At 44.4% G+C, this 24,976-nt stretch overlaps 1 protein-coding gene across 2 annotated transcripts in view; it reads left to right on the top strand.

Annotated features, from left to right (window-relative positions):
- Window positions 1-12,410, top strand: part of LOC138487702 (5-hydroxytryptamine receptor 3A-like) — a 193,830-nt gene extending 181,420 nt beyond the window's left edge. For both annotated transcript variants that reach the window (XM_069614229.1, XM_069614228.1), the window contains exons 8-9: window positions 3,262-3,495; window positions 9,388-12,410. In XM_069614229.1, the coding sequence (XP_069470330.1) occupies window positions 3,262-3,495; window positions 9,388-9,716 (563 nt within the window). In that variant the 3' untranslated portion in view covers window positions 9,717-12,410. The remainder of the gene's footprint in view (window positions 1-3,261; window positions 3,496-9,387) is intronic.
- Window positions 12,411-24,976: the final 12,566 nt, after the last annotated feature.

Genomic DNA, 24,976 nt, shown 5'->3' with positions numbered 1-24,976 from the left:
CGAGACTTATATGGCTCTCAGTTCCACTGTGAGGGGCAGCAATGGGCGGTAACCGCCCATCAGCCCGAGTCAAGGTAGGCCTCTGTGAGGGCCACTGTGGCGGGCAAAAGCCATTTGCACCCCGGGGTTTATCCGGGGTGCAAATGTTTTTGTTTCTTCCTCTGGAGATTGGCAGCGCAAGCAATGCCAATCTCTAGAGGAAGAAAAAAAAAACATGGCTGCCATAGGGAAAAGGGACTACATCCCTTTTCTATTTCTATGGCGGCAGCCGTTGAGGGAGGTGCGCTGGACCGTAGCATAAAGTTCTGGTCCTGCAGGTAAGTGGGGAGGGAGAGAAGGGGTGGGAAAGAGGTTTGGTTTGCGGGGGCTGAGGTGTGGGGAGACAACAAGGAGACGCTCCTTGTTGCCTCCCCACATTTAAAAAGAGAAAAAATATTGCACCACCTGGGGAAGGGCCTCGGGTGGCTGGAAGAAGCGGCTCGAGAATGTAGATTCTCGCCAGCTGTTTCAGCCACCTGATTGGCCCAGCACCCTTCCCCGGGTCCATATTTTCATTAGCACCCTACAAAGCGAACCTGGCCAATCAGGATGCTCAAAATGCAGGCTGGATCCTACGATACAAGCCTTCATTCCAAGTGGCCGGAGTGTTGCTAACCCACGCCCCTCCCTCCACCATCCCTGTTTCTCCTTCCCCGCTCCCCGCAAGTCTGTGGCACATCGGGTCGTGTGCTTCCTGCCCCCTGTTGATATCACCCATGGCTGCTCCTTACAGTGTTAATATATTTGGGTTTAAAGCTGCAGCTCCCACCTGCTCCTGAGGGAATTGGAAGCACTGACTGGTGAATAGGAGCAATTCACATATCCGAATTGACATAACACACTAGCTGTGTCGCGATATTAAATAAATACTTAAATATTTATTTTAACAAATCATTGCTAACATTTAACTCTGATTCTATGCAAGTGGAACATGCTGCCCACCTGTACACAGGAACAACGAGCAAACATGCCTCCCTCTCGTGGTAAATTGATGGACGGATGCAGGCAAAATCATTGCTGAACAGATGAACTTGCCTGCCAGAAAGCAGTGAGACTGGAGTATAAGGACACTTGTGACAGGCACTCCTCTCCAAGAGCAGCCTCCCACTGACCTTGCCCTTGTGTTGGGGTGCTGGCTGGTGGCTGCGCTGTTGGTGTCAACTCACCCTGCTGTGGCAGCGCTTCTGGTTATTACAGTTGTGAAGTTGCAGCAATGTCATGCAGGCTGAGTGGAGCAGTGCACACTGTTGCTTTTCATTGACTATGATTCACTGACGGTTACAACAATAACGTTGCCAAAACACCACTACATGTTCAAACGGAGGCTGATTAAATAAGTGCCAGGGGGGAGCCCTAGCAAACCCGCCCACAAATAAAGCACTGAGGTCACTGAGCCAATGCGCTCCTCTCCACTGCAACAGCACATAAGTGAAACAGGTCTGGAAAACGAAGCTCCTGTTAATACATTCAAGTGAAAACATTTCCCAATAATCAATATAATCAATCCAAATATGAAAACGGAAAGGCTAAAGGTTTGCCCTGTCAGTGAAATACATGTTGACGTAATTTGCAGCAGAAATAGGTTGAAAATAGACATGAAACTCGCTATGTTACGTTATGTTAGTCTGGATTGTAGAGCAGACTATCGCCTCCTGGGGCTTAATTTAATATCTGGTGTTTCTAGAGGTCATTGCCCTGTCTTCTTAGGGAGTTTTCAGAAATATTTTATTATAGGAAAAAGACATAATTCTCATTAAAACTGTGTTCAATAATACACAGATTAAGGAACAACCCTAAAACCAGGTTATCAAAAAAAGGACGATTACATACACAACATCAATGTAAAAATAAAAAACAACCATACCACATTAACTAAAAAAACAACATTTACCATACAAATATCAGTGAAAAATTAATTTGTTGCAATCTATATATAACCCAACATGTTTCTGTCTGTTGACTCTTAGATGTCTGACATTCATCAAGGGTAGCTCTTCTTAAAATTCTACAGTGATCGTCCCCTCCAGTCCTGGTGGGCATGGATCTGAACTTGATCCTTAATGCAATCTATAAAAACATACAACCATATTAAAATTAAAAAAAAATAAAAAAACTCTTAGGCATGACACAGAACATACCTTTGCCGCAGACATGCATGATGCAGACTACTTTAAAAATGAATATACAAAACCAATTTCCAAACTGGATTGGGTGCCCTTGAGACGTGTCCACCAACAAGGACTAAGGGTCTACGCTGCCCTCAAGTGACTCCCAGATATTTTCCACATTACAACGTCAATTGCAAGAGATGCAGCTCTCCCCTTTGCCCCACTTGCTACACTTTAGTGACCCTAGACTGAGGGGGGTCCTCAATAACATAACACATGATCCCCAACTTTCTTGATCTCTCAGTTGGGAACAATCTAACAAAATGAGGGTATGGGAAAGAACGCATGCCAAATCTGTTGTGCATCCTAAATTACAATGTTGGTGCGTGCCAAACCAGCTGAAAACAAAAGCTGGAACTACCATTCTCTTTGTGCTCAGAACCACCACCTGATGAGGTGTTGGTTTACATCTGTGTTGCAAGGCGTGAAACTTTTAGTAATTGTAATTGGTTATAATACCCAGAGCACAGCCGGGGATCAAACCTGTGTTGCGCTGTGTCGTCTTGCTTCCAAGGCGAGCGCGTTGCCCCCTGAGCGTTGCCTCCGCCCCTGGTCAAACACTGCCATTTCATCCTGAGCCAACATCAGGATATGTCCGGGCTCTTTAACTCGATTGAGCATGTTTAAGTTGTAGAACCAGAATATTGGACAATATCGCTCTAAAACAGGGGCCTGCCACCTGTGGCTCTCCAGATCTTTTGTGCTGTGTCTTCCATGACCTCTCGCCATTGGTTAAGCTGTCTCCGGAAGATGGCGATGCCGCATCTTTTGGGCTGTGTCTTCCTTGACCGCTCACCATTGGTTAAGCTGTTTCCGGAAGATGGCGATGCCACGTCTTTTCGGTGGTGTCTTCCATGACCGCTCACCATTGGTTAAGCTGTCCTCGGAAGATGGGGTTGCCACGTAGGGAAAGGTCGCCAACCCGTGAAGGAGGCTGCATACTTCCCAAAAGGTGGGCCTGCCTTTCTGTTGCTCGCCGAGTCCTCATTTGCAGAAGGATTCTGCTTAAGGAAGCAATTTAACATAGAACCCCACCCTTTCTCTTCCCTCCCAGGTGTGTACTTTGCGGTGTGCATGGCCCTGCTGGTCCTCAGCCTGACAGAAACCATCCTCATCGTAAGGCTCGTCCACAAGCAGGACCTGCAGCCACCAGTGCCCAAGTGGGTGAAGCGCTTGGTACTAGACAAGCTCACTGCCATCCTCTGCATTTCCGACAAGAAAAGATTTGCTCCAGTTCGGACCCCCAGCTCGGACGGTCCCCGGCACAAAGAGAACAGCAACAGCACAGGTAAAGGGCAACCACCTACTCGAAGGGAAGGGAAGGGGGAACCATCTGCCATCAATGAGGCAACCATGAACTTTAAGGGATCGGGATTGGCAATGTGGTGAAGGACCACTAATGGAATGAAGAAGGGAGGGGAAGGGAAAGCAAAAGGAAAGGAAAGGGATGTCAAAGGAAAGGGATGGGAAAGGATGGGCTGGAAAAGAAAGGAAATCATGGGATGGGAAAGGAAAGGAAAGGATAGGAAGGGATGGGATAGGATTGGAAATGTAGAGATGGGAAAGGATAGGATGGGAAAGGATGTGATGGGAAAAGGATGGAATAGTAAATGATAGAATAGGATGGGAAAAGGTCTGATGGGAAAGGAAAGGATAGGATAAGATAGGATGGGATCAGCTAGGATGGGAAAGGATAGGATGGGAAAGGATTAGATGGGAAACAATGGGATGAAAAGGATGGGGTGGAAATAATTGGATGGGAAAGGAAATTAAAGGATGTGAGTGGATAGGAAAGGATATGATGGGGAAAGAAAGGAAACAAACAGAAAGGAAAGGAAAGGATAGGAATGCAACATATAGAATGGGAAAGGATGGGACGAAAAAGGAAAGGAGAGGATGGGAAAGGATGGGAGGGGAAAGATGGATAGAAAGTCAAGGCATGGGAAAGGGTGGGATGGGCAATGATGGGAAAGGATTCGATGGGAAAGGAAAGGATAGAATGGGAAAGGATGGGACAGAATAAGATAGGAAAGGAAAGTAACAGGGTGGAAGGAGAATGGAGGGAATGGGATGCATTGGAAAGCCAGAAACCTAGACCATCCACTTGGAAGGAAGTGCATGGAGAGCCACCACACGAATGCGATTGGGCAAGCTCAGCCAATCACAGCTTTAGGCCAAAGTCACATTCTGTATTTGCGATGGACGACCCCTTCTGAGCTGCACCCCTCAGCATTGAATCCACATGCCGTGGAGGGGGTGGGGGCTATTGAGACGAGAGCTCTCAATACAAGTGTAGGGCTACTTGAGAGGGCTCAGTTGGCAAAACAAGCTGGGCTTCAAAAAGCAATGAAGACTGTTGTATCTTTAAAAAAAAAATCAGTTGGTAAACAAACTTTTACAACATGGTTCTTAGCAATGTTATCCTTACTTTCAGGTTATAAATCATTATAAAACTAACTAAACAATTTAAGTTAAAAGACTAACATTTGACGAAACTATTTGTCAAATTGAGTTGGTTGCATTTTAATTATGACAACAGTATATACGGATCTCACTTTATCCAGCTTCTCTGTGCTGCTAGCAAGTGTGCAATTCAAGGCAACCGCATATAAAACTAGCTGCACAATTTAAGCTAAAAATCACTAACATTTAGCAAAACTGTTAAAGAACAGATGTCAAAATAGAGTTGATGACATTCAAAATTGTGACAATCGGAAAATGGACATCACTTTTTCCCACTTCTTTGTGCAAATAGCAAATGTGCAATTCACTGCAACCACATATGAAAATACAGAAAAGAAAGATACCTTTTACTAAAAGCTAAGCTCCGTTCCTGGAATCATTGAAGTGCTCGATTAACATACTAACTCTCGTGACAAACACTGCACATCTGCATCCGGAAATCACTCAAATGATTTTATTCATCACATTGCGAGCTTAGCTGTGACACCCAAACTCCCAGGAAGGTGCGGATAAATCATCATTAATGATGTCCAGAAGGCGAGTTAGAGACAATACCAACGAGGTATGGTTTCCCCCCATACATCTAACCCACATTTGCATCTTTTTCCCATCTTTCTCCAACCACTGTTTACCAACATTCAGCAACCTTCCTATGGCCATTGTAAAAACTCGCCCACCAAAAGAAACTGAAAATTATGAATAGGCAAATGAAGCAAACCACACCCGAAAACCACAGAACACCTGCGAGTGAGCACTCTGTCCATCCAGGCGCCCTTGCTCGTGCAGTCTGTCGGTGCAGGATCGAAGCACTTATTGATCCACACCGCCCAACTACCCTTCAACCGTGCGATGAAGTAGCTCTCTGTGGCAAGCAGCCTCGGCTCTATGATCAATGTCTCGTTGAGTCGTGCATCCCAGGTCATTGCTGTTATCCATCGGCTACACTTGAAGCTACTGCCATCATGTCAATCCCTTGCAAATGATGGCCACCGAGTTAATGATCCGTGCAAGAGAGAGTTCATAATTGGATGCTACAAAATAGCAATACCTTCCCCTTCCCAGCTACCTGATCTATGAACCCCCAAATAACAAACTGAGGGCCTGATTCACAAAAACTTTTGAAATGGGAAAGTCCCATTGAAAAGGCTTTTGTTAATCAGGCCCACATTGTGTAGTGCGGCTGATGATCTGCTGCAGTCAGGATCTCTTTAGGATCTCTTTGCGCCACACACCATAATCATTTCTTGCCTGGCAACTGGTAGCCAAAGACTTTTCACATTCTGCTTTTTCCTGTAACCTGGTCATTCATTTCAATATTCTCTATTGACAAATCCACAGAGTTTGTAAAAAAAGATCTCAAGTACTTTTGATTTTACGATCTGAAGCCTAAGATCCAAAGCCTGTTTAATGCTATAACCTGAATCTTGTGCTCCAAAGACTGTTTGATCCTATGATCTGATTCCTATGATTCGAAGACTGCTTTTTCCTCTGATCTGAAGCCTATGAGCCGAAGCCTCTTTATTTTTATGATCTAGAGCCTATGAGCCGAAGCTTCTTTGATCCTATGATCTGAAGACTATGAGCCGAAGATTCTTTGATCCTATGATCTGAAGCCTATGAGCAGAAGCTCCTTTGATCCAATGATCTGAAGCCTACGAGCAGAAGCTTCTTAGATCCCATGAGCTGAAGCCTGGGAGCCGAAGCTTCTTTGATCCTATGAGCTGAAGCCTAGGAGCCAAAGCTTCTTTGATCCTATGATTTGAAGCCTATGGACCGAAACATCTTTGATCCTATGATCTGAAGCCTATGATCCAAAGCCTGTTTAATGCTATAACCTGAATCTTGTGCTCCAAAGACTGTTTGATCCTATGATCTGATTCCTATGATTCGAAGATTGCTTTTTCCTCTGATCTGAAGCCTATGAGCCGAAGCCTCTTTATTTTTATGATCTGGAGCCTATGAGCCGAAGCTTCTTTGATCCTATGATCTGAAGACTATGAGCCGAAGATTCTTTGATCCTATGATCTGAAGCCTATGAGCAGAAGCTCCTTTGATCCAGTGATCTGAAGCCTACGAGCAGAAGCTTCTTTGATCCCATGAGCTGAAGCCTGGGAGCCGAAGCTTCTTTGATCCTATGAGCTGAAGCCTTGGAGCCAAAGCTTCTTTGATCCTATGATTTGAAGCCTATGGACCGAAACATCTTTGATCCTATGATCTGAAGCCTATGGCTCAAAACCTCTCTGATCCTATGATCGGAAACCTATGATCCAGACCCGTTCTTTTTTACTTTTGACATACAACAATTATATGTAGTTTCCCCATGGTCTGCCATGGATGACTGTAATCAGGTCACTTGACGTATCAATATTTTTCTCAGTGAAGTTCCCTCCTATTCGCTATTTGGTTCCTTTCCAACCAACTGCAGAATATGGGAAAAAAAACAGAATGCTCACAAGAAGCAGCCCTCGAAGTGCCAAATGATTCCACCCCCTGGGCTAAGCTATAATAATGCCCAGAAGCAGCTCTGCCTGTAATTCTGTACCCTACAAATCAAAAAATCAATATCACTTGCACCAGGGAGTGTTATGGATTTGTGCCCCTGAAAAACTGTGGAAACAAAGCTTAGTTGTGACGGGATTCTTGTGTTTTGATTGCTTTTTTCTGCTGTAGTTAGTATTTTAATTTAGATATATTTTTTAATTCTTAGATCAGTGTTGATATTTTAGCAAAGGGGTGCACAACATGCGGCCAGCGGGCTGAATGCGGCCCTTCGAGACATTAATAATGGCCTTCCAAGTCACATGAGTTTAATGATGAAATGTTGCCCAGCTTAAAGTCACTCAGTCACTAAGTCTGTCATGTCAGGTGTGGGAAGCCTCAGTGGTCTTTTTTTGTCTTTGTTTCATGCTATCTGTAGTTTGACCTCTATTTACAACATGATTTCAGACGCATTACACAAATAAATCAAAGCGGGGATGCATGGAAAGGCCATGTATTGTGTTATAGTAGAAAATGGATGAATAAAAAGTCCATCTTAAAACCCATGTTTTTTTCGCTCAAATCCACACACCAATGTCCCTATCACTCGCTCATTACCATGGATAGTGCGGCCCGCTGTATGGGACTTGTGTGGTGTATTCGGCCCTCCAGCAAAATCGGATGTGTACCCCTGCTTTAGCATGTCTCCCGGAAATCCAGCAAAACTCCCAAAAGGTTCTGCATTCTCATGTCATCTTTAACGTGTTGTTCAAGTCCAACATCCGCTCGGATGGTGACGGTTCAAATGCACAATATGAGTAATGCACATATGACTATGAAAAAAACTACAACCATATGTCTCAGCAGCACACGGATAAGCCAATGACCGGTCATACATCGCGCAGTAGCCATCCCTTACAAACAAACCATGTGATATTATGCACTATGCTATGTTATAATATCCCAGGAATAATAACCTGCACTGAAAATTAAACTGGAAGATTAACACATTTTTATTGAAATAATATAAACAGTAAAAAAAAACACATTTTTAAATGGAAAAAATTAAAATAATGTAGTATTTAACTTTTTGGAAAAATACAAATTATGTTCAAATATATGTATTTCTATTAGAAATGTTTTGATTTCCTACTGGTTGTCAGTACCGCGGACACCACACAATACCCCCGCCCCCTCCCCAGCTGAACTGATCACCCCTTTGCTTGCCTCTTTTCAGCCTCGAAGAAATACTTTAACAAGCATTGACAATTCCCACAGCTTGGGCTATTCTGTACTGGCAACAGATGGTAGCAGCTTCAAAATGGTGCAAGTATCTGGGCTGAGTCTGGCAAATGCCTAACACTTATACACAAGTCAAAACTGTGGGCTTGTTACCAACAGGACTTCAGTGAAGGACACACATAGTGTGTACAAAACGAGTGGCTGATGGCAGATTTGTTCACATTTGTGTTGCTGAAATAGCGGGTTTACAACTCAAATTAAGTCTTTAATTTTCAGAAGACCAATCTAAAAAACACTGGCAGGCACTTCCAGCACAACGTTTGATTGTAAGGCTTGATAAAGCTAACTCAAACAAATCCTCGGAGGATGTGTTTCAGGCGAGAGGGACAATACGTGGGTTGCGAATGGCCATAGAGATTTGCATGGACAAGGGACGTCAATAGGTGGGTAAATAACCAAACATGACCTACAAGCTATGTGTCCCCTCCTCATAACCCAGATGCCTCAGGGTTAGGTGCCTTTACAAATGCCAAAATAAATAAATAAATACATATGCCCTTTCTCCCAAGCTGTACTCTAATGCTATAGTTTTTTGCTTTACCGCCACCTATGAGCTAAAACCTAAGATAGGGCAACAGCTCGTATACAACTCAAGCACAATTCCAAACCCTTAGCTGCTCTAAACCATGCTGTTCCAGGTCAGGAGTGACTTTCTTTCAACTTTAATCTATTTTACAATTGTTTAATTAAATGTTAAAGCTGAGATGATGTTCTCCATTTGACTTCAGGTATTTTCATGACGTCATTTTTACCTATTCAATTCCGTATTCTTCATTTTTGTCGTTCTTTTTATTGTGTACCCTTGTGCATGCCACATTTTCTCAGTATGCTACTGTTACCGACCAGTGGCATAGGTGCCAATGGAGGAAGTGGCACACAGCAGAGCTGCCAGGGACATATGCCTTCTCTTGAAATAAATGTGACTCTTGCCTTGCAGCCAAACTGGCCCACTACACCTGTGAACCGCCGAAGGACTATGAGAAGTCTCTGGGCGTGGCGTTCCCCCAGCAGGATGGCGCGCTCCTAGTGGACAGCATCCTTCACGAGGTTACGTCCATCCGCCAGTTCCTGGAGAAGCGCGATGAGTACCGCGACATTGCCAAGGAGTGGCTGCAGGTGGGCTACGTGGTCGACCTGCTCCTCTTCCGGGTCTACCTGGTGGCCCTGTCTGCCTACACCATCACCCTTTGCACAATGTGGTCCTTGTATAGTAACGGCGGCGCAACCGTCGAGACACTCAGCTTCAAAGCTACGAAGATGGAATGAGGGCTCGCTGCATTCAACTCAAAGCATTATGAGGGCCCGCAGACTATTTTAGATGGCCAGTGGCGGCTGCATTAGTGTGAAGACAGAGCTGGTGGTGTGGAGAGGAACTGCATGTCCAGTATTAACATTAGTCCTAGGTGGAATCACGTCCAAGGGAGCGGGATTGGATCAAACTCCAGATTATGTCACTGCTCAGAGAACCATGGAAAGCTACTTCTATCTGGAATTGTATCTATAGGAGAGGGATTGAGTCAAATTCCATCATTTACCTCTTCTCAGAAACCATGGAAAGCTACTGCATGGTAGAATAGTGTCTAAGGGAGTGGGATTGGTCAAATTCAAGATTATTTCCCTACCATAGAAAGCTACTCCTATCTGGAATTGTGTCTACGGGAGAGGGATTGGGTGAAATTCCATCATTTACCCCTTCTTAGAACCATGGAAAGTTACTGCATGGTAGAATAGTGTCTAAGGGAGTGGGATTGGTCAAATTCAAGATTATTTCCTCCTATCTGGAATTGTGTCTAAGGGAGGGTGATTGGGTCAAATTCCATTATGTTTCACTTCTCAGAAAACCATGGAAAGCTACTCCTAGGTAGAATAGTGTCTAAGAAAGTGGGATTGGTCAAATTCTAGATTAGTTTACTACTCAGAGAACCGTGGAAAATTACTCCTGGGTAGAATAGTGGGTAAGGGAGCGGGTTTGGGTCAAATTCTAGATTATTTCACTACTCAGAGAACCGTGGAAAGTTACTCCTGGGTAGGATAGTGGGTAAGGGAGCGGGATTGGGTCAAATTCTAGGTTATTTCACTGCTGAGAGAACCGTGGAAAGCTACTCCTAGGGAGGATAGTGGGTAAGGGAGCGGGATTGGGTCAAATTCTAGATTATTTCACTACTCAGAGAACCGTGGAAAGCTACTCCTAGGGAGGATAGTGGGTAAGGGAGTGGGATTGGGTCAAATTCTAGGTTATTTCACTACTCAGAGAACCGTGGAAAGTTACTCCTCGGTAGAATAGTGTCTAAGAGAGTGGGATTGGTCAAATTCTAGATGATTTCACTATTCAGAGAACTGTGGAAAGCTACTCCTAGGTAGGATAGTGGGTAAGGGAGCGGGATTGGGTCAAATTCTAGGTTATTTCACTACTCAGAGAACCGGGGAAAGTTACTCCTGGGTAGAATAGTGTCTAAGAGAGTGGGATTGGTCAAATTCTAGATTATTTCACTACTCAGACAACCGTGGAAAGTTACTCCTGGGTAGGATAGTGGGTTCGGGTCAAATTGTAGATTATTTCACTACTCAGAGAACCATGGAAAGTTACTCCTGGGTAGGATAGTGGGTAAGGGAGCGAGATTGGGTCAAAGTCTAGATGATTTCACTATTCAGAGAACTGTGGAAAGCTACTCATAGGTAGGATAGTGGGTAAGGGAGCAGGATTGGGTCAAATTCTACATGATTTCACTACTCAGAGAACCGTGGAAAGCTATTCCTAGGTAGGATAGTGGGTAAGGGAGCGGGATTGGGTCAAATTCTAGATTATTTCACTACTCAGAGAACCGTGGAAAGCTACTCCTAGGTAGAATATTGTCTAAGGGAACAGGACTGGGCCAAATTCCACAATATTCCCGAGAACCATGGAAAGCTGCTCTTTCATAGGCATACTACCTCCGGATGGATAGCACAGATGTTACCTAATTCCACAATTCTGAAAATGCTCAGGAACCTCTCACTGTGGTTCTGTGCATTCTGAACAAGTACAACATGTAGAAATTTCCAGAATTTGGCACATCCCATCCTGGGTTTATCTGCAGAGTTTTAGAGAACATTCAGTCAAATTCTTTAGGGTAGGGTCTGTAACCTCTGGCTCTCCAGATGTTTTGAACTACAACTTCCATATTTCCTCAGATTAACTATGCTGGCTAGGGCGGATCAGAGTTAATGTCCAAAAGTGAACCGAGGATAGCACAGGGGCAACGCGCTGGTCAGAGCAACAGAGGTTCGAATCCCGGATCCGCACTTTTAAATAAATAAAGCTGTCGAGCCAAAGGTAGCAACACCCTATTTTAGGCCGTTTCTAATAAGCCAGAATGCACCAGGCCCATATGTTGTATGGAGTGACTCACACGTGTTGCTATTTTATAGATGGCTATGGTGGTATCTGTTATGTCATGGGCAGATCTTGTGTAATGCATTTTTCAAGAATGTCAGCCATTTTGTTCTGCAATAGTAGCCATGCTTATGAAGCCTGAGAAAGGCTTTACGGGACACACACTTCAAAGTGAGTGATTATGAAGGCACCCCAAGTGCTTCTGAGAACATTGGAACACTGTTTGATCTCGTGCACATTGTGTACTTAGTTGTCATATTTCTCATCCTGCTCCTTCCGGAGCCTGGAAGAAACTTAGCAACATAAGAAACGATTCCCAAAAGGTTCGTTCCTTGTAATCCATGCGAGGGTGGAGGGCTGCACTCTCCCACTGGGCCTTGAACCTGCAACATGAAGTTTGGATAAGGGTCTGTGCTGCATATGTGTAACCCCCCTACTCCAGATGAATGCTGAGTTTCTTTCATTCCATGTTCTCTGGCAATGAACGGTCATTTACACTGTCAATGTGTGTATTATGTGTAGTGCTTAAGTAAGAAATATGCAGTAAGACGTGTTTTATACAAACAAGTTATTGGTCCCTCCTTTTACTATTTGCCCTTGTTTTTCTTTTTAAATAAATGACTGTAATCCCTGCCAAAACATAAACACATTTTCTAAATGTAGATTCTGGCACATAAAGGGTGTGCACCTTTTATTCACTGACCAGGGACAGCATCATAACATCTTATTTGCATGCCAAGTCACAAGGTATTTAAAGTGTATTCATGCAAACATGTGCTTTTAATTTGAGTTTCGCTGCAACGATTCTTCACTCCCTCCCCTCCCCCTCCTCCCACCTTAGCTGTGTTTAAACCACACTTGCAAAATCGTTTTGAAATGGAACTAGAATTCTGATTGGGCACTCAAAAAACATTGAAAGACATCAAGGACTGGATGGGGGACAGGACATGGTTGCGTGCAGAGCTGTGGCTGGCCTCGAAAGCAGGGCCGACCTTAGAGGCCGCGGCGCCCCGACCAGCAAAAACAAAAAATGTGCACCCCCCTCACGCGCCCCCTGGTCATGCGAGGGCCGAGAAGGGGGCACATTTTTCAAAAGGCTCTGCAGCACCCTATTGTTATTCAAAGCGCTCTGCTCCCGAGAGCGTGCCGCATTTCATTTCAATAGGGCACCTGCCGCGCCTTCTCCCACCACGCCAGCTCAGCAAGACCTTGAAAGACTCCTCTGAGCTGGTGTGGCAGGGAGGGTAATGCCATCCCGGGCGGTCGCCTTGGTGCCCCGCCCTAAGGCTGGCCCTGCTCGAGAGTGTAGTGAAAAAGAGCTTGAGAAAAAGCACAAGCAGTGGCAACACTCGCTACCCAGCCTGAATAAAGTATCAATTACATTCGTAATGCTGCCAATGCGTTGCCCCTCCCCTAGGATCTGATGCCCGAATAATGGAAAACCAAATACCAGCTGTGAAAGGTGAGCCCACGGTCACTGCTAGTTACCTGAATGGTGCTCACACTATAGGACACTCCCTACACCACTGTCCAAGCCAACAGTGGCACACTGTGGTGTGCTAGATATTTTGGACTACAGCTCCCAACAAGACTCTCTATCATAGTCAATGGCGAGGGAGACTAGGAGTTGTAGTCCAAATCGTACAGAGATCGGCAAACTGCAAATTCCTGGTTTAATCTGTGCATGCTATACATCGGTAAAAAAAAAAAAAAAAACGGGTGGTTAAAGTGGTTAATCAACCTAGACATGTTTTCTTTACTACACACCCGAAAGCAACACATCAGTCAGAAGGTGATTTTTTTCTTAGGGACAGATGAAAAATAACGTTTTGTTGTGAATGCCAACTATTTCCCTATCTAAATGCTGTACTTCCTACTATGACGTCATAGCAGAGGATTATGGAGTTAATAATCAACTGCTGTGACATCGCAGCGGGCGGCGTAGCAGGCGTGTGGGGGGGGGGGGGGGGGTTGCGGGTGGCATTTGCTCTTCCGGGCATTTCTTTTCCTCCTTTTTGGGTTACTTAGGAAAAAGGCACCGCAGTATTGTCTATCATCCCAATATGTTCCTCACACCCTGCACCCCGCACACGGGACAGGGTTTGGAAAAGGGATGCAGGAGGGTCATACACAGCATACAATTGTCACCGGGCAGCTGTCACATGTGGCATGTATTTTCCATGGGAGTTCAGAGTGACATCATAGACAACTCAAAACTCAAGCATCTCCCTTGTTTAACTATATCACTCAAACCCCTAATATAAGTGGGTCGGTAGTAATTACCTATCAATAATTCTGCCATTAAAAAATCAATACATTTAACATGGTACTTGGGAGAACAATAATCACCTGTTCTGCGGGTTGAATCGGGTGCTAGCGGCTTGGGGTCCAAGTTAATAGGCCAAAGCACGGCAAGGGCCTTTAACAAGGGACCCTGAGCCATTACTGCACTGTTCAGTCCTTAGAATTGATAATTATTGCTATTAGTACCCCCCCCCATGCAGACCCTCGGGGTGCTAATAGAAATTCAAATAAACAAAAAAGAAGGACTGTGGTGAATGGGCGCCCCATGGGAAGAGGAGAAATGTATTCACGGTTGTGTAGTATTGGGGCTTCTGGCAGGAGGCACACGTAGCCAGGAATGTATAAAAGGCAAGTGTCTTTCTTATGTTTCCGGGCAAGTCAGGAAAGGGAGGCAGGAGCTAAGCAATGTGCGTCCTTGATGCCCTGTGAGGTTCCAGGCTATATCATCACATTCTATGACCTGCACTGGTGCACTCAATACAAGCCAGATACGACAGGTTGCCATGGAGACGGAAGGCAGGGCTCCACTCGGGACCGCCCTTGCATTTCCGTAGCAGATGGGGGAGGCAGCAGCACTCGCGGCCGATAGAGGCACGTAAAGCTGAGGTGGCAGGGAGGGAGTGGTGTGAGGGGAGGGGACGGTGGCGGTGGCATGGGCCAGGGGGAGATGGACGGGTTGCAGCTAACAGTATGGTGGGTTCGTCTAGCACGTGGCTTACTCACAACGACTCACAACAAGGGTTTGAATCTTGGGACTGAGTCGACGATTAGAGCAATGTAAGTGGCTGAGGCAACCGCCATGATGCCAATAGTCCAATAAAATTTGAACCCCTACAGCCAGTCTACTGACTCCCCATTGGTTCTGACTTAACAGACAGACATCTTGCGGCCACTAGCAACGCATCCACACACAGGGCAGTTGGCATTCAGGCTACTATTCCTACAGAGACCGGGGACACAGATTTACCAAATCACCTCTAACAGCCCGCACCATCATCTTGCAAATAAAGAAATAAGTCCCCGCGACCGTCTCTGAAGAATTCCGACGTGTCCCCCGCGGCCCCGACCGAACAACAGGAGAAAGAAGCCTCCCTTCCTTCTTCAATGTTACACCTCCAGTCCTCGGATCCCTTAAATCTGAAATCTTTAAGATTAAATCGTAAGCTTTACTTCATTAGAAGTTGAGATCTCCTTCATTCATTTATTGTCATTTTACTTTATTTATTTATTTACTGGTCACTTGTTTGGCCCTTATACAATTAGCAAAACTGTTTCAAAGCGCCCAGAGGGTGACAGGGTGGGGACAGGTGATGATAGACAATGAATTACAACAAAGATTCAAAATTGAATTAATAGTAAAAACAAACAGTGAGACTGACAGGGAGGGGAGGCGAACCTACTATGCCTTGTGAGTGTTCAGTTTATGGAAGATATTTGCATTTTTTTTTTAAAGTTTCTAGAAAGGGCACCAGCAATCGATTCTATAGCAGTGACACATCTGAAAGAAATTGTAGACTCTAATAAAAATGATTACCTTTAAAACACTGCACTCGTTCTCTTGAATTGTGGCATTTCTTTGTGACAGTCCACCTTTTCCTCATGTAGTTTCCTTTAAATATGTAGTGAGTTTTGCTTTCTAATGGTGTATGAGGTGGGTTTTAAAGATTGATATGACCCCGGATACTGAAGGGATATCTGCGTTTGACATCAGGCTTCTGGAGTGATGTCACAGAATGACATCCGGGTCAAGGGGCAACTTTTCATTCTGATTTCCTGTTCCAGGAAGAATGCTACAGTGCGGCATGTGGTTTCTGCAAGATGTCTGACATCAAGTTTCAGAAGCAATGCCACATTGTGACATCAGACTCTTACAGACAGGTTGCAGTGTAACACCCGGTTCCTCAATTGATGTCACAGTCTGAAACTGCGCATAGGCTGACTGCAAAAGTGGTAATTGCATGGAGGGCACTACCAAAATCAGCATGTATGTGCTTTTGGATCCAGTTCATGCTATTTTCTACATTCGCAAAACATAGCGCAAAAGAAAACTGTAAAAATAGATGGTGCTCCTCACAAGTATGGCGGCGTGGGAAAAAGTGGCGGTGAAGGAATAACCACCACTTTTCCTGCTCCGTCATGGTACGAATTTGGCCCTGGAGTGGGGTATTTACCACCAGCACATTGCTGGAAGTTAATCCTCCCACTTTCGGCCGAAAAATTGGAAAAATCGGTGAAATTACTACAGCGGTAATTCCGCTGGCGGTAATTCTGACACAATCCCCAATAGAGTCCTACGGACTCCACATTAATAGGGACTAACACCGCCACCACCACTTGCAAACCCACCAGAGCAAGTGGCGATAACAATAATTTCGTTGGATGGTATTTCAGTGGATTTACTGCCTCAATACCGCCCAACTCGTAATGAGTCCCCTTTTCTTTATACCTTACTTTACTTTCCATTTTGGAAACATGAATGCTGCCTGGCATCGATGCACGGCAGACAGCATTTACAATTGATTTCTATGGAATCTGTGTACTTTTAGCAGATGTTAGCAACAGGTGGAATCCAGGGCAATCCATTTGTTTTACGCCAGCAGGCAAATCCCATGTTGGCAAAAAACCGGGAGCCATTCTAAGGTGGAGGAGGAACGCAAAGCAGAAGTATTACGTCCGTTTCGTGACCCTATTATGCCACAAAATGGCTGAAAAATCTCCTGCAGTGTAAAAGCAAAGTTTAACCGGTTTACACCTTGGTTTTGCACCTTTTATTTTACTCTCTGCGGTTTTCCAAATGACCCTTCCCAGTACCTGGATGGATGTCAGAATCTGACATCAGTTTCCTGTACCTACACCAGGGTGCAATATTAGGTTTCTGCAAGATGTCACCATCTGACAACAGGCTGTCGAAAGGATTTCATTATTTCTATTTTATCTTATTTATAATGTTAATGCTAATGAGTCTTGTGCCGCGCACTGTCGCCACTTGGGTGGTCCCTTGGCGCTCTGGTGGATCTGCAATGGGAGTAGGTTGGGGGTTTGATAGTGGGGTCGAGCGGGAGAGGAGCAAGAGAGCTTTGATGTGCTGTTGGCAGCTACAGTTTGGAGGAACCAGTCACTGAGCAGTGGTGCGCTTTCGGCCGGTTGCCGTCATGTGGTGTTGAGGTCTGGTTGTGTATGGTTTGGTTATAGAGCAACTTATTCAGATGAGCAGAAAGAGTGCAAATAAAAGCACAGCGAAGGCACGCTAGAGGTCATAACCTCCGGTCAAAGTAGCTATGTGTGGGAAGCAAAAGGGGATGAATGAACATAACAAAATATAGCAAAGCGGGTGCCGCACAGACGGGGAAAGAACAGAACCAAGACTGTGCATGCGGAGGACCAGTCACAAAAAGGAGCAATCGCAAAGACAAAATGGACAGCACGTGAAGGAGATGAGAGACAACAGGTAAAGAGGAGTGAGACTCTGGAGACACTTGAAAGTAATGCAATATGACAGTCTGACAATAGTCCCTGAAGTCGTAATATTGCAGACTGAGTGATATCCAACTCGGACATGAGGCACTGACGTGGAGTGATATCACTGTCGGAAATCAAGTTCCCTAATCAAGATCAAAATCTGACATCAGGTTCCCGGAGAGAGTTCCCAGTCCAATGTCAGGCTCATCCAATAGTGTCAAAGCTCAAAATCAGGCTGCACATGCGTGGCCGTGACGCTTTCATGTTTCTAAGTGGTGCCGGAGTCGCGGCCTTAGGATCCTGATGACACTTAAAAAAATGACCCCCAGTTCCCAAAGGGATGTTGTGTCAGAGATCTGATTTGTGAAGTGATGTCATAGCAGCTGTTCGGGCTGGACTGCCCGCCGAGCTCAGAGATACAAGCTACTTCTCACTGATGAGGCCCAACAAGGCCGAAACATGTTTGGGGATGCTTGTGGTCTCGTGCAGAAGAGATGTGATCAAGCAATTCGGGCTGGACTGCCTCTTTTGGGGAGTGACAAAGCTTGATTTGCATATGGCCTTTCCCAGGGGCGTTGCTAGGGGGGGGGGTAGGGGGGCTATAGCCCCTGATCTTTTGGTTGTAGCCCCGGAAAGAATCTCAGGAGCTACAGCCAAAAGACTAGCTAGCCCCCAGTCCCAACAGTTCCGACATCAGCTTAGCCCCAGATTTTTCCAGACCTAGCAACTCCCCTGGCCTTTCCCCTTTTATAATGGCTTGGCAGAGGAAGAACGGTGGTCTGGATGGTTGCCCGGAGCAATGCCAGATGTTAAGATTCATTCTAAACCCGCTAGCTATGACCTCTTTTGTTTTGTTGTAGTCACAGACTAGGGTGATAAAAAAACACATTTATTTTTACAAAACAAAATGATTTGCTAAAAAAAGCCATTAAATAGCTGGTGTGGGAGCAAACCTGATTTGCATATGGTCTTTCCCCTTTTGTAATGGTTTAGCAAACAAAAAATGATGGTCTGGAGGGTTGTCCACAGCAATGCCAGAGGTTATGATTATTCTAAAACTTCTAGCCATAACCTTTTTTGTTTTGCTGTACTCACCTGAGTAGGACGGGTATGCCCAGACATAGGTCCTGTGCCCGCCGAGCTTAGAGATCCAAGCTACTTCTCACTGATGAGGCCCAACAAGGCCGAAACATGTTTGGGGATGCTTGTGGTCTCGTGCAGAAGAGATGTGATCAAGCAATTCGGGCTGGACTGCCTCTTTTGGGGAGTGACAAAGCTTGATTTGCATATGGCCTTTCCCAGGGGCGTTGCTAGGGGGGGGGGTAGGGGGGCTATAGCCCCTGATCTTTTGGTTGTAGCCCCGGAAAGAATCTCAGGAGCTACAGCCAAAAGACTAGCTAGCCCCCAGTCCCAACAGTTCCGACATCAGCTTAGCCCCAGATTTTTCCAGACCTAGCAACTCCCCTGGCCTTTCCCCTTTTATAATGGCTTGGCAGAGGAAGAACGGTGGTCTGGATGGTTGCCCGGAGCAATGCCAGATGTTAAGATTCATTCTAAACCCGCTAGCTATGACCTCTTTTGTTTTGTTGTAGTCACAGACTAGGGTGATAAAAAAACACATTTATTTTTACAAAACAAAATGATTTGCTAAAAAAAGCCATTAAATAGCTGCCAATGCAAATTCATCAACCTCCAAAATTAACTGTGTGTCATGAGAGCGCATTATTCCAATATTCAACCTGATTCGCAGTTGAAAAAAGAAGCAGAAAAGGTGGTAATCACACCACTGGTGGCACGTTGTAAATGACGAGGGCTACATCTATTACAGAAGGGGGCAATTGAAGGCACACTGGAAATGATTGCTCTGGATTCCTGCTGATTTACTGATGTCTGTAAAAACTCACCAGTCCGTTTCAGAAAACAGTGGAAAACAGTGGAAACTCTGGGCCAGATTCTCAAAGCTTTGCACTGGTGCAAAAAAGTGGAGCAAATGAAAGTAGCGCTGATTTCACTGCTTAGATTAGTGGGACTGGAGCAAACATATTTAGCCCCAATTTGCATTATCTAAACATGTTGTCACAAGCGCAAAAGGGAAACAGACTCTTTTATTTACCATGTTTGCTGAGTAACATGAAAAGAAATGCAGCAAATAGATTACTTTTTATGTTATGTGGCAAACTTAGTTCAAACAAACGGCAACACGCCGATTTAAGAGGGTCATGACTTACCACATCCGCTGAATTTCAAGAGTTTTGTTGCATTTCTTATTGAACTTGATTCTCAAGTTAACTATAGTGCGGCGACCGCTGCACTATACTTCAGTGAAATAAACCTTGGTTATAGAGAGTTAAGGTGTTCAGATTTAACACAACAAAACCCTGAAATTCAGCAAACCCCATATGATTTATATTTGCCCCAGTGGAAATGTTTTTAGATAATACCGATTGTGACAAAACCTGTTTGCTCCATTCTATATTATCAAAGCATTTGCTCAAATTTTAGAGCTTGTGCAAATGTTTGATAATCTGGCCCATTATGCCCCTCCCTACTGTGGTATTTGTTATTACTGTCACTTATTACCATGGTGATATTTACTGCTGACATAATTGAGTAGTAATACCATACCACTAGTGGTGGACCCAAATACCAATTTTACATCTGTCTTATGCATATTATATTATAAAGCATTTATACTGCACCATCATTACCATAATGGCCTTACTGCTCTGGTACCTTGTCCAAGAAATTGGCATATTTAGCCCCAATCTGGGTAGCCAGAGGCTAGTTTGTGGAGGAAAAAAGAAAGGAAAACGGGAGTGGGGAGGAGTATTGTACTAGCAGGAATAGCAAAGGACCATACAAGACAAAGAAATTGGGAAGATAAGATGGGGCTAGGGGGAGGTAGAGGGAGTGTGATTCTATAGGTAGCGGTGCTTGTGTGATGAAAGGCAGTGGATCAGACGGAATGCTGATCCGAAAGAGGGAAAATAAGACATCTTGTGGTGACAAGCATTTCAAGTGCAGGCGTTCCCCAGTACCTTGGAAGGAAGTTCTAAGATTAGTGGAGCAGGGTTGTGCAATGGCCGTAAGATGTGCTTAGGCATACCTTTGAAGGGTAGAGGCAAGGGAAGGCCAAGTGCAGATTTAACTCAACAAAACCCTTGAAGTTCAGCCAATGTGGAAAGTCATGGCCAGGTTAACTCGCCACGCTCCCATTGATGTCCCATAACACAATGTGCCCCATAATGCCATTTTGTATGTCATTGTGAATCCCTTCTCTTATAATATATATGTGCTCATGGGTTTTGCAATGGCAACACGGCCGAGTTAAGCAGGTCATAAATTCCCACATCCGCTGAATATCAAGAGTTTTGTTGCGTTTCTTATGGCACTTGATGCTTAATTTAACTATAGTGCGACGACTGTAATTCAGTGAAAAAAACTTAGGGTATAGAGAGTTAAGGTGTTCAGGTTTAACACAACAAAACCCTTGAAATTCAGCAATCGCATTTCAAGCAAGTCCACCTTAACTATGTGCCCTATGTTGCTCTAAAGCGCCTGGGGGATTGGGAGGGGCTCATCCCCTTCCCAACATGTAGTAGGCCATTTCATTCATCTTCCTCCTCACAGTAGTATAGGCATCGTTCACATAGGTAATCCTCATTACTCTTAGATGCCTCTTCCTCTTCTCAGTACTTGGCATTTTGATGGGGGAGAAGTCTCAGTAGCCTACAAAGGCAGATGACATCACTGGTGACATCATTTATTACCTCATACATGACATCACCAATGAGAGCAATCATTACACCCAATATGATATTATTGATTAAATAAGTTAGAAGATGAAAATGTGTGTTAACCTCTTTTGATGGACATTTTATTTTATTACCCTTAACAATAATAACAACATGACATGGAAAAATGCACTGATACAGAAGTATGATAGGTGTGGAGCATTCATTTGTAGTACTTATCAATTACTAAGCTTTAAAATACAAATATGTAACGCTATGCAAATGGTTTGAATTTAATGTATTAGTAAACAATGACATTCATTGCAGGAAAAGTACCTGATTCTGGTAAATCTATTTCAGGTTTTTCAAACCTAATATAATACGTATAAGTAGTAGTACAAATAAATAATAATAGATAAAAGTAGAAACATGTTTAATAGTAAGTGTTATGAAAATAGTCAATGTTCACCTTTACATTTACAATTCTCCTCACTGTAATAACGTTACATGAACACATTCTTTTCTAAATGACGTTTTATAAAAAATAATCACATACAAAAAAAAGTATGTGCCCGTGTGCATTGTGATAATATATAATCTAAGAATTTGAAGTTTGGTTAATATGCAAAATAAATCAGTTACTTATGCTACATAATCACATTTATAGAAAAGAGATGAAGATTAACAATTAAATATGTAATTGTAGACATAGCAATGTTATTACTAATATTTAGTAATTTCTTTTGAAAATAAATTGTGAATTTGTATTTGTGAGGAACCTGAGGGTGTCCTCACTTCCTTTCTCCTGGAACCCTCATCCTAGGTGGTCAGGGAAAGGCTATAGCTCTTGGATCATGCCCCGGGGTGTGGATATGCAAAGGAGCATTACCTGGGTGGAGGAGACGGGGATTGGGGAAAGGACATCCATGGACGAGACATGGTATCCCCCATTCCCTTTTCACAATGAACCTTCGGTCTCAACAGCCTTTGCAGGCTACTGTCAATCCTTCCCCTTTTTTCCCTTTCAAAGTGACCATCAGAAATGCCATTGTTATACTGGAAGGATGAAGAGATCAACTCATTTGGGCCGGATAAACACACATCAGTCTCCTTTTGTTAATACAGAGAAATATCCGATCACTACCAACACAAGCAAGGAACAACCGGGAGTTATGCACACTTCCATTCATTCACACCACTTTGGTACTGAGACAAGGAAGAGGGCTGTGGAGGAGTTCCGTTCTAATAGCCAGGCATGTTCAGCTAATAGGCTTAACTATGGTTAGGCAATTGAAGTGAAGGACTTGCACCTGCAACCCTTTAACAAGTCTCAGGTGTATAAAAGGGGTCCCTGCCCAGCAGAGTAGGAGAAGCGGCCTGGAGAGAAGGATGTGGTTTGCAGATGCAGAGCGGGCTGGACAGGAACCGTGTAAGGGAGGAAGGGTCTCCCAGGCCCCCTCCATTCCTATTAGAATGCACATGATATGCTCATTCCGCGGTTGACAACACGCCTCTGGCCAAGGTGTGCGGTACCCAATGAATGACACATAACAGTGTATGGTATACATGCCACAAGACTCCATTTTGTTTAGTTACTGACTCCATTTTCTATTAGGCCGCACTTAAACGCTAGAAGCCAGCTTCCATCTCTCCCCTTCAGTGTCCGCGCACAGTCAGCAAGCCAACCCCCCACCTCCTGCCCTCTGTCTTCTCCGCGGTTGTCCTGTTCTCACGGAAGCCTAGGCGTGAGAAGTATCAAACTAAACACTGTGTCTCTTGCATTCCCTTTGACATCACTGCCCTGTGAATGACTGGACCGGAGCCTGGTCCTGGAAAAAAACATTAGTCTCCACAAACCTGCCTCTGCACCAACAGACTCCCTTCAAAGAAATATAGACCACAAGCCCCCTCACCCCAAAGCCTTTTGATGTAAAAGTTGCATGCCCCTCGCCTGTGTGCTACCCCAGTTCACTGCCTACTACTAATCCCATGTATGGCAATATATTCTCTTCGTACTAACAAACAATAAACCATCCTCTCAATAGATCCAAGGGGAAATCTGATGAATGTGTCATTGAAATATTGTGTTAGATTAGGCACCTGAACCCATGCCCTCTTACTTTTACTGCCCAGGTTAAAAGTTCACTGATATGTAGTATATACCTGAGGGTTCGTAGCGCTATATAGATGCTAAATTATTATTTATTTTATTATTATTATTATTATTATTATTATTATTATTATTATTATTATTATTATATGTCGAGATTTATAAATAATGTTCAAGGTATGTGTGGCCACAAGGGAAAATGTCAGATAGTCTACATCACCGCAACATGGACAGCGCCTGACCCGGAACTCCTCCCAGAGGAGCCCAGCTGACCCGTGTGATCCATGAAGTCACAACGTGGGACCAACCAATCACGGAACACCATCCATATACGCTACATATTGCCCCGTCCCCGTTGTCCAATGAATACTACAGAATGTATCCCCTATAGCACACGTCATAGATGACGTTTTTTTGTAATATAACATGTATCTTCTGTGTTTTGGGCAGAGCACTCTCGGAGTAAGCAGAGTCCTCTGCGTGCCTCATTTTACTTTATATAAAGACTTGTCTTTTACCTCACCTGCACTTGGTCCCAGTCTCATTCCCTACTGGGGTGTGTCCATTAGTGTCTCTTATTTGGTGATATATAATTGTGGGGAATGTCAGCTTTCAACCGGCTGGAGGGAAGCCGTGCTGAGCAGGAGTGCACGAGAGATGCCGGGGCCGAAGCAGGCCATGAGAGGGTCGAGAAGCCTGCTGTCCTCCTTGCCTGGTGTCCACAGCAGGAGCCGTGGGACACCAAAGTCTCCCGATCACCTCAGGCCGCTTGTGGCTTCCGTTGAGGAAGAGCAGATCTAAGTGCAGCAAATTTGGAGGATGGTGAATGCTGCTCGATGTGGTTCCCGTGAGGAAAAGGCAGAGCGAAAAGAAGCAGAGAAGCAGAATCGAGACACCCGGAACAGCTGCAGAATACCAATGAGTGCAAAGAAGGGAACACTCATACCAGGGCACTCCAGATGATGGAAACAGGCATATCTGAATGCTGAACAAACTGCAAACTATTATAATGGCTATGGAAGACCAAACTCAGTGTTTTTGAATATCGAACAAGCTGCAAAGTATTATAAGTACTATTGAGATTGCAACTAGCATTATTGAATATCAAACTAATTGAAAGATATGAGCATATTCGAATACAGCACCAGATCAAAGCAAGGGATGAGAACTTATGACTAAAGTGAAAGCAAAGTGGTGGAGAATGGTGAACACCGCGGAATGAGTTGTGTGAGATACTAGTTATGGCAAAGATTAAAGACTACTAATGAGTCTGGTTGTATGAGATTCAAGTTGAGGTGCAGCTAAGAGACTGCCAAGAAGAATCTGAAATAAGGGTTGGCCCAAAATCCAAAGGGGTGAAATACACGTGGCAAAGCCAAGAGACTACCATGGAGAATCTGAAATAAGGGTTGGCCAAGGACACAGGTTCAGAGAGAGAAAATCTGTGTTGGCAATACCTGAAGAATAAAGAAGCGACAAAGTGCCATGGGTTATCGGTTGCGTGTCCTGCAATGGGTGGACCGTGTGGCCCGAAAACTCCGCCTGG

The sequence above is a fragment of the Ambystoma mexicanum genome, chromosome 9, assembly GCF_040938575.1.
Source record: "Ambystoma mexicanum isolate Mex_15411 chromosome 9, UKY_AmexF1_1, whole genome shotgun sequence".
Lineage (NCBI taxonomy): Eukaryota > Metazoa > Chordata > Amphibia > Caudata > Ambystomatidae > Ambystoma > Ambystoma mexicanum.
Note: the sequence above shows the minus strand (reverse complement) of the source record. Positions and strands in the feature narration are given on the sequence as shown.